Here is a 17,949-nt window from a genome sequence, read left to right on the forward strand (position 1 = left end):
AGAGAATGGTTACACACTTCTCCACAGCGAACCCTGGCCACATACAAGTTGCCAGCTGCCAAACATGCCCATGAATGCTGCAGACTCTCTTCAGTAATTAAATCACCAGGGCTGTTTTAGCAGAAATGCAGCCCACGGCTTCAGTCAGCACCTCTCAGTGCTGTTCCTGACTTTCTAATTCAGGTTTCTCAGGGATATTCAGCTGTCTGCTGAGGACTGTCATACAAAGGGTGCTTGCCTTATAGCACTGCAGATTTGTCCAAAAATCCCGTAAACCTCTGCTTTGCTCAAGGTGTTCCTGTGGGACTCTGGGAAGCAGGTCACCACTAGACTCTTCAGCACCATCTCAGAGACCTGTGGTGACTCAGGCGCTGCCCATCCAGCAACCCCTCTGAAAAGGGCCTTCTCAGAAAAGCCTCCAGTCAGGCATCCAGTCACTCTTCCTACTCCAACAAATTTTGCAGGGGCACATTTTGGTTTCACCCAGATCTGCTGAGTGATGTGAACTTTCTTCTTTCCAATCCTCTTCTCCTCACTCCTTTTTGGGACTGTCACCTGAATGAATGGGTCCCACGGACATGTGGTATATCCTACTCCTAGGGGGATAATTTTCTGCTTGCAGGCATCACAGAGGGACAGAAGGAAGACTGGAGCAGCCACTTCCTCCCTCAAAAAAAGAAGTTTGTACCCACCCTCAATTTCATACACAGAATATATCTTGGGTTAGTGCCCTGGTAGAAGCCACCATGGCCCGCTGTTTGGATAGAGTGGCTTGCATCCCTCTACCCCAGGGCTGCTATTTCCATGTGTTTCCCCACTCTGCATTTCACACAGAGCCTGCAAAGGTGTGGGCACTGCCTCTTTCTGCTTCAGTGTTCTGCTGCCTGACCCTGCTGCAGCACAGCTTGGGGGCCGCCACATCTGTCCCGAGTGCCCAGAGAGGGGCAGCTCCACTCCTTCCCCTCTGCAGCTGACCTTAGATGTCTTTTAGCTCCCTAAGCTTCCCAGGCAGTGCCAGAAGTCTTGCACTAAATCCCATTCTGATCTCTGGAAACACTGCTGCCTGTGCAGTCGCCTGTTGAGTACCAACCTGCCCAGCAGCTCTTGCTCACACCACATCCCTGCCAGACTTTCCCTTCTGTTTCCCCAGGTGTGGCTGCTTTTTGTTTACAGTCCCTTACCGTGGAGTTATTAGTTATCTCTTATTAGCAAGTAACTTGTTTTTGCTTGCTGTGTTTGCTTTTGTGCTGGGCAAACAGCAATCAGGAGGTTTTACACGAGCTCCTTTTGTCGGGCACTCTATCTCAGGAACACCCAGACCAGCTGATAGCCCAGGCTGCAAGCCACACCGTCGTTTCTTAGATCAGCTATAGCCTGCAAATAAATTCTGGAGTACCTCAGAAAGTCAGCATAAAAGCAGAAGACTGTGACCAGCTTCAGACTTGATGCTGCAAGGACCAAAAGGTTGAAGTGGAATGTCTCAGAGGAAAATGCGGCATCACAGCAACCTCAAAACTCAACTACAAACTCCTTCAGCGACACCAACTCGATGATACTGCAGGACAGCATTTTTCCTATTCCTATTTTTCTTGGTCAGGGTACTTTGCATATGTAAGACGTGCCAAGACAGACAAGAAAAGCGATGTACTGAGGCTGTGCACAAGGTGTCTGCTGTGGGTGGAACCTGGCTGGAGCTACTAATGCCTGGCACAGACCGAGGAGCATTTCCCGAGCTGGGCTTCTGTCTCCCTGCCCCTGGCCACTCCCGTTGGAGCCTGCCTGTCATTCCCCATGGCTCTGCCAGAGTCCCACCGCCCAAGGGACTCACACAGACCGTGAGAAGATGTTGCCATGCTGATCTTTCTCCGGTCACTGCTATCTGTGCGCCGGGGTCCTGTTCTGGGAGATGACGACAATGCCATTCGAGGAGTCAGCATTTAAAGTGGGTCGTTAGGCAAACGTCACCGTGTCTTTGCTAAAGATAGCCTGCTGCTGAGTAAAACGGTGCCTCCAAAACCTTCCTTTCACAACGTGCTCGCTCAGCACAATGAGCCCTGGGCCCCGAATGCCCCCCTGTACCAGGCAATGCCTGTCGTTCTCCAGAGCTGCCCATCAGTGCCTTGGGAACGCCTCTCGGGGAAACACATCCTCTCCTTTGCTGGTCCCTACCACAGACAAGCATTTCCCAGAGTATGGATTCCACTAAGGATGGTTTGGGGGGAGAGAGGGGCGCAGTGCCAGCGTGCCAAGGCTACGAGTGCAGGGAGGGTTGAAATGAAGGGGGAGAGCAGCGAGCTTGGTGTGTCCCCCGAAAAAAGCCAGGAGAAAGGGAGCAGAGGGTGCTGGATTGTGGAGCTGTACGTGCCTCTCCACCACAGTTCCAACTCCCTCCTCTCCCTCTCTCTCTCTCTCTCTCACATATCCGCACCCACACACTCACACCATTCTTGCGCTGCTGATTCAAGGGAAAGAGAGGTTGATGTTTTCTGCTTGAACTGGTCACCACAAACTGTTTTTCTTGAACAGGAGGAAAAAAACACCTCCTGACAACTGTCACAAGTTCTCCCCCATCTTTACTTGTCTCTTCTTCTCCCATGCAATCCCCTGGGCTGTGTCACACAAGAGGGCATGAAGGGCCACTACAGAGCAGTCCCTCAGGGGCATGGGGGCACACAAAGTTACACCTGAACACCAGTCCCACTGCTCAGAAGGCTGAGGAGCCACGTGGGATGAAAGATCTGAGAGCTGTCCCTACAACAGAGCTCTGCTGAGGGGAAGCATAGCACTGCCTCTCTTTTATCCTCCACCTTCACCACACAGCTGAGAAAAACTAGAAAACAAGCAAGAATTCCTTCTACAGTCAAGAAGTGGCCACTATGAGTCACGTCCCTTCCCTCAGCCTCAGAAAAAGCCCAAGCCCTTGGTGGATGAGCCACCGAGGGGCTTGGGTGTCTGACACTCATCATGAAGGGCTGATAATCTGAAAGAGTCAGAGCCAGTGGGTAGCTGGAAACTGTGAACCACAACAGTGGGGGTTCTCTGAAACAAAAAGGGGGCCCAGGATGAGGCACGTGGATGGAAATGTATTGCCCTGTGCAAAGGTCAGCAGCTGCTTGGGGTCTAGGATGAGCCCCCTCAGCACATGAGCTCGAGTGGGTTTCCCCCAGGGCTGCTGGAGCAGGAGGCTTCCTCCCTCACACTCCTCAGAGTGCCACAGCACACAGCCCCTCTTTTCAGTGTTCATTTTTCCTCTCTGGATGCTCTCCTCTGTCTCCTTGGACCACCTCAGGTGTGTCCCATACTAGCCTTGGACTCTAGATTGATGAGTCACATGTGTCCTGGCAGGAGCTTAGCATGGAGTTAGCCTTTCCTCGTGCTGCCTGTGAACTGACCAATGAGAAAAAGCCAAGAAATCAGCACATTTGAAAGATTAAAGAAGGGGGAGGGAAATTACAATAATAAGAAAACCAACAAAAGAAAGAACAGCAGAAAAAAAAAAGACCAACATGTTCTCAAAAACCCTGAAAGAATTAGAGAGAATCTGTAAGAGACGGGAAGATCAAACCAAAAAAGGTAAGAGATGAAAGAAAAACATGAAGGGTACTTGCTGGGAAGTGTCTTCTACACTTTTTCCACTGGCTAGATAGAAGCGAAACTTGTAAGAAAAACAACAGCGACCCAAAGAATTTCCACTAACAGATGCTCAGAGCAGTGTCTCTGGTCCCTCCCTCCCCTGCCCTCACGTGCCCTGGGCTCATACTGGTTTCTTGGTCGTGACGCATCCTCTTAGTGATATGAGGAAACTCGCTGCCCACCTGCAATATAAAGGCATTTAGGGAAACGCTTTGATCTGAGAGAGGGAGAGAGAGCATGAGAGCAAGCACATCCCACTGACCCCTCTGTGCTCACCCACCCATTCTAGCAACTTTCTTTGCCCATGCTTCATTTTTGCTGCTCTCTTCAAGCTTTGGGACCTCCTTAAGCACAGAGCTGAGCGAGAAGCAGCCCCTCTCCTGGATGCCACCATGAGGTCGGTGTCCCTGGTGCTGTTCCTCATCTTCACTCTGCTGCCTTTCACTGGTAAGAGGGGCTGAACACATTGGAGGGGGGCAGAGTAGCTCAGTAATCTGAGTCTGGGTGTTATTTGATGCCTGGAAAGGCTGGAAGGGAGAATTTCTGCCCTTCCAACTCCACACAAGGTGGCCAGATATCATGCTGTCTTCTAACCCACCCTGGAAAAGATGGCATCCCCACCCCAGAGTGGGATAATGAATCCCTCTCTTTGCTCAACTCTTCATCTTGTTACAGCTGGCCACATCCTACCAGGATTATCGGAAGGGAGCAGCAGGGAGCAGAAAGTGTGGGTCAGAGAGGGGAGTTCAGCCGTGCTGCCCTGCCACTTGAGCCCTAGAAAAATGAGGGAGAGCTCAAATAAACTGCCTGACAAGATATTTGTGCTGTGGAAGAGGCATGGGGGAAGGTATGCCAGGGCCAAAAGAGACACGAGTCCTTCCTAGGGGAATGGGGGTGTTGGAGGCCCTTTGAACCCCTTTTCTCCTTTCCCCATGTTCCCTCCTTCCCCATATTCCCTCCTTCCTGTCCCCTCCCTTATCTCGTGTTTGCCTCTGGCATGAGCCACTCATTTTTCCTGCCTCCAGTGTGCACCAGGAGCCACACGTGGTGCTGGAAGTTGGGGACTCAGGGCTCCAGAAGACAGCACAGCTGATGAAGCCCCGGGTGTCGCTGCAGGACTCCACCCTACGCAAGGGCGATTTCTCCCTGCGGATCGTCCCCGTCCGCAGCAAGGACGCTGGGCTCTACGAGGCACAGGTGAAATACAAGACAGAGGTGCACAGCTGCCACGTGGAGCTGGGGGTGATCACAGGTAGGAGAGGATGGAAAACCTGGGAATGTTGATTTTAGGACCGGGGAGGTTGTAAAGGTGGGGTAGGGTGGGGATGCCGTGTTTGGCAGGGCAGGTGAGAGCACAGGCAGTGCCCACTGGAAAATGCAGTTTCCTGCTGTCTGCCCTCAGCTCTGGAGGGAGAGCTGCCTGAGGGATAAAGTTAGGACAGTGCAGACACAAAGGGCTGCTTTGGTAGCTCCCCTACGACCTTAGCTCATCCCTCAACCTTCTTTTTGCAGTGACCCTCAGTCCACCCAGTCCTGTGATAGAAAGTGAGCTGCTCCTGATGAGCTGCAACTCCAGCCACCGGGCCAGCCTTGTGGAGACGTGCTGGTTCCACAAGGAGCACCCGGGCCCCACCTCCAGGACCTTCTGCTCCATGTCCAGGACTCTTTCCATTCTCCATCCAGCCATGAGTGATGCGGGCTCCTGGCGCTGCCAGCTTCGGTACTCTGATAAGGAGATCATTTCTGCCACATTCAACCTGCAAATTCTAGGTGAGCTCAACCTCTGTGTTGATACCCCAGCATCCCAAACCTGATCCTTTTGATGTGACTGACTAACCCTGATGGCTCCAGCTCCCACTTGCCCCCACTTCCCAGGTCAGTCATCTCCCTGAGGAGCTCTTTCCAGGCACCACTCCACATTGTCTTCTTTCCCTGGCTCAGGTTTTGATGGCCCAACCAACCCTGTGGTCTATGCAGCAGCTGGCACTGCAGCCGATCTACCGTGCAGTCTGAGCTACCTGCCCAGAGCCTTTGGGATGAGTGTGGTGGCAGCCCACTGGAGCCACCTCGCAGGAGGACATTTGGAAGACAGGGACATCTCCCAGAATCTGAGCAGCAGAAGCTTCCCCCTGCATCTCCCCACGGTGGGGCCGGGTGAGGCAGGGCAGTACTGCTGTGCCGTCTCTGTGGGTCACAGGACAATCAGCAGGAACGTGACCTTGGCCGTGCTTACAGGTGAGAGGAGAGACTGGGGTCCCTCACTGCAGATAAACATCCCCACATAGCTGTGCAATGGGTAGCTCCTGGTCATGGGTTCCCACTCTGGGGCAGGAAACAAGATCTCTATTCAGGGCATTGCACTGCACTGGACTCTGTTGGAATCAGGGGCTTTCCTGGGTGACTTGATTATTCCTCTTAAGAATGAGAAAGACAAAGAAAATAATTTAGAGGGAGTAACAAAGAAAAGATGCGATAGAAGAAGAATGGACAAGGAAGTGATGTGGACATGCCTGTAGGCTCTCCTGAGGTCACTTTTTCCCCTTTGCCGCAGTGACTCCAAGCATCCAAGGACCAGTGTCTGAGGGGAATCGTTTGCTGCTCATCTGCAGCCTCACGCACTCCCAGGGACACGAGCGTTTCCAGTGGACACACCTTGGCTCAGCCCCCACTAAGAGCAAGCTGGCTGTGGCTACTCCCCGGAGCTTGGAGGGCCACGGTTCCCGGATGGGACCTGCCTTGGAAATACCCCAAGTGTCACAAAAGGACACGGGCACCTGGGAATGCAGTGTGCATGGCCCAGAAGGCAGACTGGGGGCAGTGGAGTATGACCTGCAGATCACAGGTACTGTCCTCCATGGGTCTGCAAACAACCTCTTCTTTTCCTCACCCTACTTAGCTCTTTGGTGCCCTTTCCTCGCTCAGCCTCATCCTGTCCTTCTCACCTTGGACCACTTGAATCCCATCTTCTTGTCATCCCCTCTTAGCTTTCACCACTTCCTCATGCTGCTCCTTCCAGTTCCCCACCTACCTCTTTCCTATTATGCCTGTTGCTGTGCAGTCCCATCCTTTCCTCCATGCAAAATCACCCATCCCTTCCTTCCTAACTGTGCTTCCTCCTCACAGGTGCCCAGGTCTCCATCATTCCCCCTGTCTTAAGTGGGCAGATTACTTTTGGGCTCACAGTCACCCTCTTCTTCCTGCTTGCTGTTTGTGTTGTGGCTCTGGCCCTACAAAAAAGGGTAAGTGTCCATCACCCCATTTCTGTTATTTCTCACCCTTATTTGACCTTCCCCAGATTACTCCAGAGACAGCAGTGAAAGGTCCTGGGACACAGTGGCCAGAGGAGGTATGGGGCTGGAGCTGCTGACGGTGTCATGGACACGCAGGGAAAGCTGTGGCATTGGCACATTGTACCCTGGGCATGGGCAGGTCTGGCTAACCACAGCATTCCTCAGGGGCAGGTCAGACACCTCAGAGAAGGAAGAAAACCTCCTAAGGTACAATCACAGCTTTGAAAAGCTTCATGTTGATTCCTCCAGAGATCAAGCCATGCTGTAGTAGAGGAGGGCTAATTGCCAGGCTTTTGTAGATGTCCTCTCTCTCTTTCTTTAGCTGGATGGTTTAATGTGACCATCTCCTGTTTTGTATCAATGCCTGCTGGTGCCCTGACACCAATATTGATGCAGGGCTGTTGTTTCTGGCTCAGCCCTCACACCTCAGCTCTCAGCTTCTGGCAACTTAATGCTCTTTATTTGCTCAGCTTGTTCCAGTATTTTGTCCTCTGAAAACTCTGCCTTGTACCTTGCCTTTATGATCCCTCAAGACCAGACCAGGACTAATCCTTCCCCAGCACGTCACTGGAAAAAACTGTGCAAAAAAGTCAGACTCTTTCTCTGAAATTTTCATATTATTGCTCTGCAAATTAGTAACATGGCAAAATCATCCTTCAGGGTTTCCTTTTGCAGACAAGGGCCACCTTTTGGGAGTAGCTGTGATGCAGCTGCCTCCTACTTAGCCTCATGGAAAGGGCCCATGATGACAATTCTAGGGGGGAAGGGGCTGGGCGATCAGAGCGAGGTAAGTTTGGAAGAGCTTACCCTGGTGAAAGAGCTGGGAGCCTTGAAACTGCCTCGAGCTGAAGATGAGGGATGTGACAAAATTGATGAAAAGTCTTAGCAAGTCCCAGTGGCTGGAGACTGAAGGCAGGCAGCATCACAAAAGAAGCAAGGTGGAAATTTTTAAAAAACCACTGTGGGTAGTGCAAGAGCAGCTCGTGACAGGTTCTTCGTCATCCGTCCTTAATCAGCACTGATGGTAAAGGATAATATGAGGCAGAAGTCTACACTTTCTGTGAGACTCTCTAAAGTGTGCAAGTCCAGGGCAAGATGATCAGAACCAACCTTTCTGGCCCAAAACCTTGGACTGGAACCCCTTGAAAGTATACCAGTAAAGCCTCAGCTAGCAGGAAATGGGTGTCCAGCTGTTTGCTCAGCACAGCTCTCATCCCACCAGGATACTCAGCACCCCAGGATATTCACCACCTCAGGGTATTCACCACCCCAAAGCATTTGCATATAGCCCCATGGCCCTGCTGTGCTGAGCAAGCCAGGCTCCTGTGTGGCAGCACAGCTCCTCTATCCATGGGTGCTCCTTGCCCAGCTCTGGATAGCCCTGCTTGAGCAGGACTGGATCATCTCCAAAGGTCCTTCCAACCCCAACCACCCTCTGATTCTGTGATTCACACCCTTCTCTGCACAGGCTCCCTGCTGGGCTCGTCCTCCCTCCGAGTGCAGATGAGGTGGTGCCTGGAGCAGAGATATCAGCTCTTCCTTCTCTGGTTCTCTCTCTCTCTCTGCTGGCATCCTCTGAGACTGCATTTGCTGTCCCTGCGCTGGCTGGAAACTGGATGCTGCCCGTGGTGTATCCTGCACACCCGATGGGCTGTTGCCCACACATTAGGGATTCCTATTCCTCTCCCCTGATCCTATCAATGTCTGATTGGTACTGTTGCATTTCATTGATCCTGTCACTCAGGGTAGTGCTGACTTCTCCTAAAATATCTGTGTCTTGCGTGATATTCTCATCCTCTTTCTTCCAAATGAGGCTCCTCAACTTTATCAGCTGCCTAACTCATTAGCACTTTCACACCCTCTGTGCCAATGACTGGTCTTTGAAGACTTGTGCTTTTCATTTCCCTTCAGCCTGGCAGAAATCTGTCAGCAAACCCCAGTCTCTTCCTCTTAGCTGAGATCACACCTACCATGCCATTCTCTAACTAATCTCATCCTTCTTGCTGTACTGTCTGTGTGTAACCTTATCCTGCTATCAGGAGCCCTGAGATCTACCCCTCTCACTGTCTAGAAAGTCACTTGTGATAGTGGTTCTGTCTTTAATTTGTTCTTATCTCATTTTACACAAGCCTTCATGCCTTTATTACCTCTCCAATCTGACATACCCTCAAACCTGACCATTTGTCAGTGGCCTGACCATTGTCCAGATCAGTCTTCGCTCTCCCTTAGCCATGTCCTGTCTTTGTTATTCCTTATGCCCATGACACCAAGGAGGATCGTGCTGAGCCAGCTTCCCCGAGAAGAAATTGCATGTCTCAGAGAGTATCTTTTTTCCCTGGCTCTGGGAAGGAATGGGAGCCTTCTGGTTGCAAGCAGTGGGACTGTTTTCCATGGCAGGGAGAAGCCCAGACTCGTGCCATTCAGTCTCTCTCCCATGTCTGACGTAGCCTCTCGCTTCGCTTTCAGGCACGGACTCCTGCTTTCCCAGCACTGGAAGGGATGTTTGCAGTCAACGTGCCATGGAAGCCCATGGAGGAAAAGCAGAAAGGGAAGACCCAGCAAACGGAGTGCTGATGGAAGCAGGGGCACCAGGGCTGGTCTGCATGGGAGGATGAAACTCTGTGTGCCATGCAGAGAGAGATGGGCACCATGCAGGAGGGGCTAGGGATGGCATGAGCAATGCAGGGGACCTTGGGAGCTCTGTCCCTGCAGAGGGGCTGGGCAGGGCAGACTCAGCACTGCAGTCAAGTGGCCAGCAGCAGAGATGCCTTGGAGCTATTGGGAGTTTTTGAGCCAGTAGCTACTGCCTGCTTCAGTGCCACATCTCTGTCCCACTCCTTGCCCCTCCTTCATGGCCTCTCTCTCAGGCTTTCTCTGCTGGAACACTTGGATGCAGGACATGGCTGGAATCCATCTCCCCTGCAGTTCTGACAATGTTTTTCCCCCCATGCTTACTCTCTTCTCCTCGCCCGCTCCCTGCATTGCCCAGCTACCTGCCCTGTTGCACATTTTGAGCATTTTAACTTATTAGAAACTAATTTTAGAACTTAAAATAAATTGATGCAATGAAAAACCCCTCTGACCCCTGTGTGTGCTTGTGGGGGAGCGTGCCTGTTTGACAGAGCCAGGTGTACCTCTGCCTGTGTGAAGCCATTTCTAAGGCTTTTGCTGCCTTCGCTTTCTCTTTCAGTTCTGTTTTACTGAAGCTGCCTGTTCGTTTCTGACATTTTCACAGTGGGGAAGGGGAAATTAAATGCCACTAGAGAAGGAAGAATCACAGGTTCAGTCTCTCCTTTTTGCTGCATTTCAGAGCCTCCTTTTCTTTTTTCCTCCCATCTGACTGTCCTTTTTCATTCATTCATTTATTCATTTAGTCCTCACATGCTCCTGAAAGATCTACAAGTGGCATTATGGCTCTTTGTCACTCTCTTCCTGCTAAGGCTGTACTTAGAAATGTAAGCATGAGTCTGCCAGGCCCTACCACTCAAGACCTTCAATGTGTTTAGGTTTCATGCAGTCAGAGAATGCTCTTCACGTCCCCTGTGAACAGCCATGGAGGACTGTGGCGCTGCTCTTGAACAGCCATTGAATGCAACCCCAGAAGAAACACTTAGTAATGAGAGCCACGTGGGTGATTTCTCCCCATGCTGAGGCTGCTCCGTGATCAGGATGGAAGATTCTCTTGACTTGAGAGAAAGTCACCACAGCCAGAACAGGTTTTTGTTATTTCAGCAGGTACATGAACACACCTTCTTACTGTGTGGCTCCCACCTTCTCTCCCCAAAAGGTTCAGGCACTCAGGTAGTGAATGCACTCAGATATCCTTAGACTGCAGGTAGCGCAGCAACACCCAAAAGTCACAACTAGCCCACTCCAGGGGGCATGTCTGGACTCCACAGCTCTTTAGCTACCCAGCTATCTGTGTATTTTACTGCAAATGATACCCCTTTCTCCACTGAATCCTAGAGAAGTGCAGCAGAGCTGCGAGGTAGACTTGTCTGCTTCAACCATCCCATGCAGTTTCAGGCAGACCCTGGAGCAGAACCAACATAAGGCAAGACAGTCCAGTCTGGTACCAGCATCTTCCTAAGCAAATGATATTGCTGCTATTTTTTTTCAGGTGGGAGTGATGTGTCTAGCTCAATCACCTCTCTCTGCCAGATGCTTTGGAGGTAGAGAAAAGGCTGGTTAACCCTCATGGGCTGAGGGGCAATCCAATATCTATCAGGATCACATAATATTCTCTCAGTGCCTGACATTGGTTTGCTCTCTCTTCTCACACACAATGGGATGCTCTTTCCTCCTGTGGGTAACACTTTCAGCACTGCCTGTTACCCGCCTGGGATGTTCTCATTGCTCAGATGTGTGCCTGGTCTGTCTTTAAACCTCCTTGTTTCCTTGTACTCTCTGACTTCCTCTGGCAATCAGTCCTTGGATTTCACTGTGTGAAAATGGTTCCTCTCTCAGTTTTGAATTAAAAGCTTTCCACTGTCACCATTTTCTTTCCTCCCATCACAAAGGCTAGGAAAAGAGGGACTCCCAAATCTATCATGCCTTGGATGGCCATTATTTTACCATGTTTTGTCACATCCCCTTTTTTTATCTCCCCATCCCCTCCTGACTCACTGTCTTTCAGGTGCAAATCCCAGATTTTGGGACGTTCTCTCTGACAGTTTGCACAGGTCCATCTCTGTGCATGGAGAGCTCTGCTTGGGCCCTGTGCTCTGGAAGAGGAGGCAGCAGCCCAGCAGGGGAGCAGTGCTGGTTTACATGGAGACACAGAGCCTTTCTCTGCATCCCATCCAGCCCTCTGGTGTTTTGTCTGCTCCTCTGAAAGAAGTTCAACAACACTGAGCTTGTACCCAGCTGTTCTCTGAGCCTGTCATGATAGGCAGAATCCTGGCATGGTGCAGTTACAGTGAGCAAAAGCCTGGAAGTGTTTATGCAGTTTAGATTTTCCTTCCTAGAAACTATTCCTATATATAGGAAAATATTTCCAAATCAAGATGGCACAAGGCAAGTCAGTAGAGTTGAGGTGGAAGGACCAAGAGTCTGTACAATAAAGTAAACAGATCTGGAAACCTGTTTCAAGTGGAGTCAATAAATAGAAACAGGTGATAAAGCAAATGACAGATGAAGGAAAAAGACCTGATGCTTTTCTATAAGGATACAGCTACACGTGCAAAACTCAGATAAATATTTTCAGCATGTCAGAATGTGGTAATTTGACCCCAGTTGGGTGCATCACTCTTTTCTCTAGCTGAATGGGAGACAGAAAGTATAACAAGAGGCTCGTTGGTCCAGATAAGGGCAGGGAGAGATTTCTCACTGATTACCATCACATCAAAACAGACTCTCCGCAGGGAAATTATTTTAATTTATTACCAATCAAATCAAATCAAAGCAGAATATTGAGAAAAGAAACTCATATCATAAAAGACCTCAATCCCATCACTCCATTCTTCTAAGGCTTAACTTCACTCCCAATTTTCTCTACCTTCTTCCCCACAGCAGCACAGGGGGACAGAGAATGGGGGTTGCAGTCATTTCATCAGGTGTTATCTCTGCCACTCCTTCCCCCTCAGGGGAAGGACTCCTCACTCTCCCCTGCTCCGATGTGGGGTGTCTCCCACAGGAGAGAGTCCTCCATGAACGTCTCAAATTTGAGTCCATCCCATAGGCTGCATTTTTCACAAACTGCTCCAGCATGGGTCCCTTCTGGGATCACCAGTCCCAACAGCAAACCTGCTCCAGTGTGGGCTTCTCTCTCCAAGGGGCCACAAGTCCTACCAGGACTCTGCTCCAGCATGGGCTTCCCATGGGGTCACAGCCTCCATGAGGCATCCACGTGTTCTGGGGTCCTCCATGGGCTGCAGGTGGATTTCTGCTCCCCCATGGACTTCTGTGGGCTGCAGGAGGGTATCCTGCCTCACCATGGGGCTGCAGGGGAACCTGCACCTGGAGCACCTCCTGCCCTTCCTTCTCCACTGACTGCAGGGCTGCTCCTACCATGTATCCTCACTCCTCTCTCTGGCTGCAGTTCATGCTTTTTTCATCCCGCTTAACCACGTAGTCAGAGGTTCTACCACCATCAGTGATGGCTCAGCCTTGGCCATCAGTGTCTTGGAGCCAGCTGGCATTGGCTGTATCAGACATGGGGGAAGCTTCTGGCAGCTTCTCACAGAAGCCAGCTCTGCTGCTCCCCAGCTATCTCGACCTTGCCATGAAAACTCACTGCACAGTGGGTGGAAACTTTAAAAAAACACAGGAAATCCAGTGCATTCCCTTTTAGCAGAGAGGAGGGCTTAAGGGATGCAAAGAAAGTGTTATACATGCAAATTCCTTTGTGTAAGACTCCTCTGAAAGGAATAGGAAGACAACCTATAATCCCAAACTGATCTTTTTTTTTGTAAGAAAGATCAGCATCATTAGAAAAAATCATAACAAGGTCCAGATGTTCTGCAACCCAGACTTCTGAGGGATTTACAGTGAGAGGCTAAGTGCTAGCAAATAGCATAATCTGACAAAAGAGCAACAAGAAAAATAGATTTATTGTGGTCTTGGTGCATTCTGCACAGCCTTTTATAAACAATGAAACATTAAAACCAGATGTCAAATTATGTAGGCTACAAAGTCACACTGAGTTTTATATGTGCTTGTCAAATTTATGGGAACGATATCAGCACCAATCCTGCAAAAAATCCCACAACTTAGTACTCTTCTTCTGTTGTTTCAACACTTTGGTGAATAAACCCAAACTATGCAGGGTTTTACTTTTGCCTTCTGAAGGCAAAACCATCAAACCAAGCTCCTTATGGGAATGTTGTTGTTGTGGGTAGTGCATCTTGTGCCTCCCACTAAGTTCCAAAGCATTGGGACAATCTTTTCATAGTTGTGGATTCCATCAGGCTTAGGAGTTTCTCCCCTGGGTTTCCATCCCGCTGGCCTGCCGTTCAATGCCACTCCCTCCAAAATCTCTGAAAAGGGCATCCCTCCCACCTGAACGGATGGGTCTCAGGGGGTCTCGTGGCAGGAGGACACAGGACACTGTGCCCAGAAACACAGAAAGTCACACACAAGGGCAGATTTTGCAAGGATTTAGTAATTCTCATTCTTACTGAGGTTCCTCTTCTCTTACAAGCACTTTGTGTCTTGTCACCAGGTCAGCACTCCCCCTTTTGGTATATGAAATGGACCAAGGAGGACACACCAGCAAAATCCCTAACAAGCTTTGGGGGCTGTCAGGAGCTCAGTTAGGACCCTCTGCTCAGGCACTCCCCAGCCCTTCAAAAACCCTAAATTAGCTGTTAGGAAGAAATTCTTCACCGTAAGGGTGGTGAGGCACTGGCACAGGTTGCCCAGGGAAGCTGTGGGTGCCCCATCCCTGGCAGAGTCCAAGGGCAGGTTGGATCCCGGTCTATGGGAAGGTGTTGCTGCCCACGGCAGGATGTCGGGCTGGATCTTTCAGGTTGCTTCCAACACTCTGTGGAAGCCTCTGTGTCCCTCCCAGCTCCTTGTGCCGAGCCAATGCCGCCATCTAGTGCACCGTGCAGCGGGATTCTGCGCTGATCAAACACCTCCGGCTGTGCACCCAAACAATTTTGTTACCAGCTTCTCCCCCCTGCTTTTGCCAAGGCCACTAACAGCGAGATAGTAAAGCAATACGCGCCCTATACAGGACCCTAAAAACTCCCCCAGGCATCTCCCTCCAGCCTGTTGCATTTCTCACATGTCCTTAACACGGCATTGGTTTTGGTTAAGCTTGCTTTAGCCCCTGTCACTTTTGGTGACACACTTCTGCAAGTAGTGATTCTTGATTCCTCTGCCCAGTGCCCTCCAAGCAGTCCCTGATTTCCCAGCACACCTGGCCACTCTTGCTCCATCAGGCTCCACCCCTCCTGACTAAATACAAGGGACCCCTTGCTCATGAAGAACCTCTCTGGAGGGTTCCTGATTTTCCACTGTGATCAGCAAATGAACCTTTATGATATCTGCTTAGAGAGCCCTTTCTTCCCAGTTCAGGCTTCCAAGTTCCTGCAGAGAGGTATCTCTCCCCATTTTTCCCCATTTCTGAGGAACACAGATGTGCTGGGGCAAATCACTGGGCCCCCTCAGCAGCCCCCTCAGCTTGTTGTTTCTAGCTCCCACATCAGGCATCAGAAATGCCTCTCAAGAGGCTCACCAGGTGTCAGCTATTCTGTTGCAAAGAGAACGCTCCTGGCCTTTGAAGCTGCTGCTAGGCAGGTGCCTGAAGATCTGTTTTTTATGCTGCATCAAACACTTGTCCTTCCTTCTCTCCAATACCACTTGAGCAATCACTAATTTTCCAACATATCTGGGTATCTTTCAACTATCAGTCTACAGAGGCACACTGAGAGCCCCCACTGATGTGCAGGGACCTTGGTTCTAAGGAGATGATCTCTGGAGGCATCTTGGCTTTCCAGTGAAGCCAGTCAAAAGGTCTTTCTCAACATCTGATTTCTGAGGCCCTTTTCTCCCTTTATCTCTCTCTTCCTTGGGGGCACTCAGAGTCTCTGCAGACTGTGACCATCACCCAGCACAGCCTGGAAGCTTCTTCTCTCCACTGAGAGGATCTGTTACTCTCCAACACGAGCTTGCAAAAATATTGCTGGTGATGGGATTAGAGCAAAGAGAGACAGCGCAGAGTGTCTCTGCAGAGGATAGAGCAGGGAAAGATGACAGCCACCGATTTGTGGGGGGAGAGCCATGTGCAGTGCTCAGGCTGTTCTCGCTGTGCCGTGGGGTCACTGTGTGATGCTGGATGAGCCCCCTTTCCCCAGGGGTGCAGTACAGCAACTGCCCCAGCGAGGTGAGAAGCAGACTTGCAAAGAACCTAAAAACCAGTTAAATATTTATGAGGAATATTACATTCAGAAGAGAGACTGACTGGCTAATATTATTCATCCCTTCTGGATTCTGATGTTTAATTAATGCTTGCAAAGTGCTTTGAGATGCTTGGATGAAAGTGATACAGACACGTCACTGCACGCTGTGACCCTTGGTCCCAGAGGCACCTGTTCACTGCACAACTGCAGCAGCACCAAGAGATGGATCCCCACCCTAGGGTGACAGTGGGTCCAGAAGAGACACTCTCACAATGTGACGTGCCTGTGTGGCTTTGTCACCTCAGACCGACAGCCCTGCTTCTCCTTGCAGCTCTGCAGCAAGTTCAAGTGCATTTTGCAAGCTTTACCCCTTCAGGGAATGCTATTTCTGGTAGATATTTGAAAGTGGCATAAACCAACTGTTTAAAAACAAGCCAATATTTCTGCGTTACAGCATGCTGGGGAGACAAAACGTGAGCCAGAATCTGTGCAAACTGAAGCATCAGCTCAGTGCCTCAGATCCCCAAGCACTGAGATGCCAAAACCTTACAATCCCTACCTGAGTTTTCTTAATATTGTTTTTTTTTTTTTCCCAGGACATCCCTTCCCTGGCAGCTGGGGTCCAGAAAGGACATTTCTGTTTGACACATGTGAGAGAGTTTTGAGAATGCTGATGTGATATGTCAGGTCCTTGCCAGAGAGCTGTGTCTCAGAAAAGGGCTTTCCCAAGTTCTGGACACTGGCAGAGTGCCCATCCCATCCCATCCCATCCCATCCCATCCCATCCCATCCCATCCCATCCCATCCCATCCCATCCCATCCCATCCCATCCCATCCCATCCCATCCCATCCCATCCCATCCTTTGTATCCCACACTGGGAAGTTCCTGACTCGTGCATCTGGCTCCTCTCCGAAACAGGACTTCACCTTTCTCCAAAGTCACGATCCATGGAGAAGCTCTTGCGCTGGAGGCCTGACCATGGCTGTTCCTGGCACAGCTGGTGGCACACCATGAGCCTCGCTGCTGTGGCTGTCTGTCCCTGCTCCCCCTGAAGCCTGGCTGCATCTCACACCCCCATCCTCAGGCAAAGGGGCAAGTCACTGCCAGAAGGAGAAGAGTGGGTGGCACAGAGATGAAATCTCAGCCGTGTCTGGGGCTCAGTGGGTTTCCGCCACCTTGACTGAGGCTGGGATTCAGAGAGAGAGACCAAATGTGGGTGGGAAACCACAAAAGCCCCCTCCTCCACCCTACAGAGAAGGGAAACAGCTGAGATTCAGCAGTGGTGCAGGTTGGTGCAGGTTGGTACAGGTTACTGAAGAGTAACCTTACAGTGGCTTTACAGGGCAAGCTTTTGGTACTGGAGGGGCTGCATCAGTGGCTTCTGTGAGATGTGAGAAGGATTTGGCTCCCTGATGTCAATCAGAGCCACCTCTAGACAGCCCCAGAGCAGACCCACTGCAGAGCAAGACTAAGCTCATCGGTGATGCTGTTGACACCTTTGTGGCAGTGTGTTTAACAAAGGGTAAAAAGCTGTGTACAGCTGCTGTGGGAGGCAGGAAGGACAATACGTGGGAGAAACAGCCCTGCAGACACCAAGATCAGGAGAGAAGGAGGGGCAAGAGGTGCTCCAGGTGCCAGAGCTGAGATTCCCCTGCAGCCCATGGAGAGTCTGCACTGGAGCAGATTTTCTGGCAGGAGATGTGGCCTATGGAGGACCCACACTGGGTTCATGGCTGACATTATCTAGCACCCTGCCCAATCACACCTTGAAAGCCTCCAGCAATGGCAACTCTGCCACATCCCTGGGGAAGTTGTTCTGGTGACTAATTGTTTTCACTGTAAAAAAGATCTTTCTAATGTCAAGATGAACATGAAAAACTGAAATCCATGGGAGGAATCCGTATCAGAGCATTTCTTGAAGGACCCCACGGTGCAGCAGAGGAACAGCATAAGCAGGAAGAAGCAGCAGAGATGAAGTGCCATGAACTGACAATGACTCCGATGACCTGTCCCCTGTGACACTTTGGGGGAGGAAGGAGGATAGAAGAGTCAGGTGTGAAGTTCTGCCTGAGGAGAAAAGAGAGGTGGGAGAAGCTTTTTAAAGTTGTTGGGATTTAAAAAAATGTATCACTATGTTATGTATTTATTTGTTTTTGATTGGCCATAAATTAAATTAACC

General features: G+C 50.5%; 1 protein-coding gene across 1 annotated transcript; it reads left to right on the top strand.

Moving 5' to 3' along the window:
- Positions 1 to 3,481: 3,481 nt before the first annotated feature.
- Positions 3,482 to 9,996, top strand: LAG3 (lymphocyte activating 3). The gene is made up of 9 exons (XM_032747131.3): positions 3,482 to 3,573; positions 3,966 to 4,080; positions 4,309 to 4,480; positions 4,659 to 4,885; positions 5,146 to 5,403; positions 5,575 to 5,868; positions 6,185 to 6,475; positions 6,757 to 6,872; positions 9,390 to 9,996. Exons 2-9 carry the CDS (start codon positions 4,026 to 4,028, stop codon positions 9,495 to 9,497), a joined length of 1,521 nt encoding a protein of 506 aa, XP_032603022.3. The 5' UTR covers positions 3,482 to 3,573; positions 3,966 to 4,025; the 3' UTR covers positions 9,498 to 9,996.
- The last annotated feature ends 7,953 nt before the right edge of the window (positions 9,997 to 17,949 follow it).

The sequence above is a fragment of the Taeniopygia guttata genome, chromosome 1 (assembly GCF_048771995.1).
Source record: "Taeniopygia guttata chromosome 1, bTaeGut7.mat, whole genome shotgun sequence".
NCBI lineage: Eukaryota > Metazoa > Chordata > Aves > Passeriformes > Estrildidae > Taeniopygia > Taeniopygia guttata.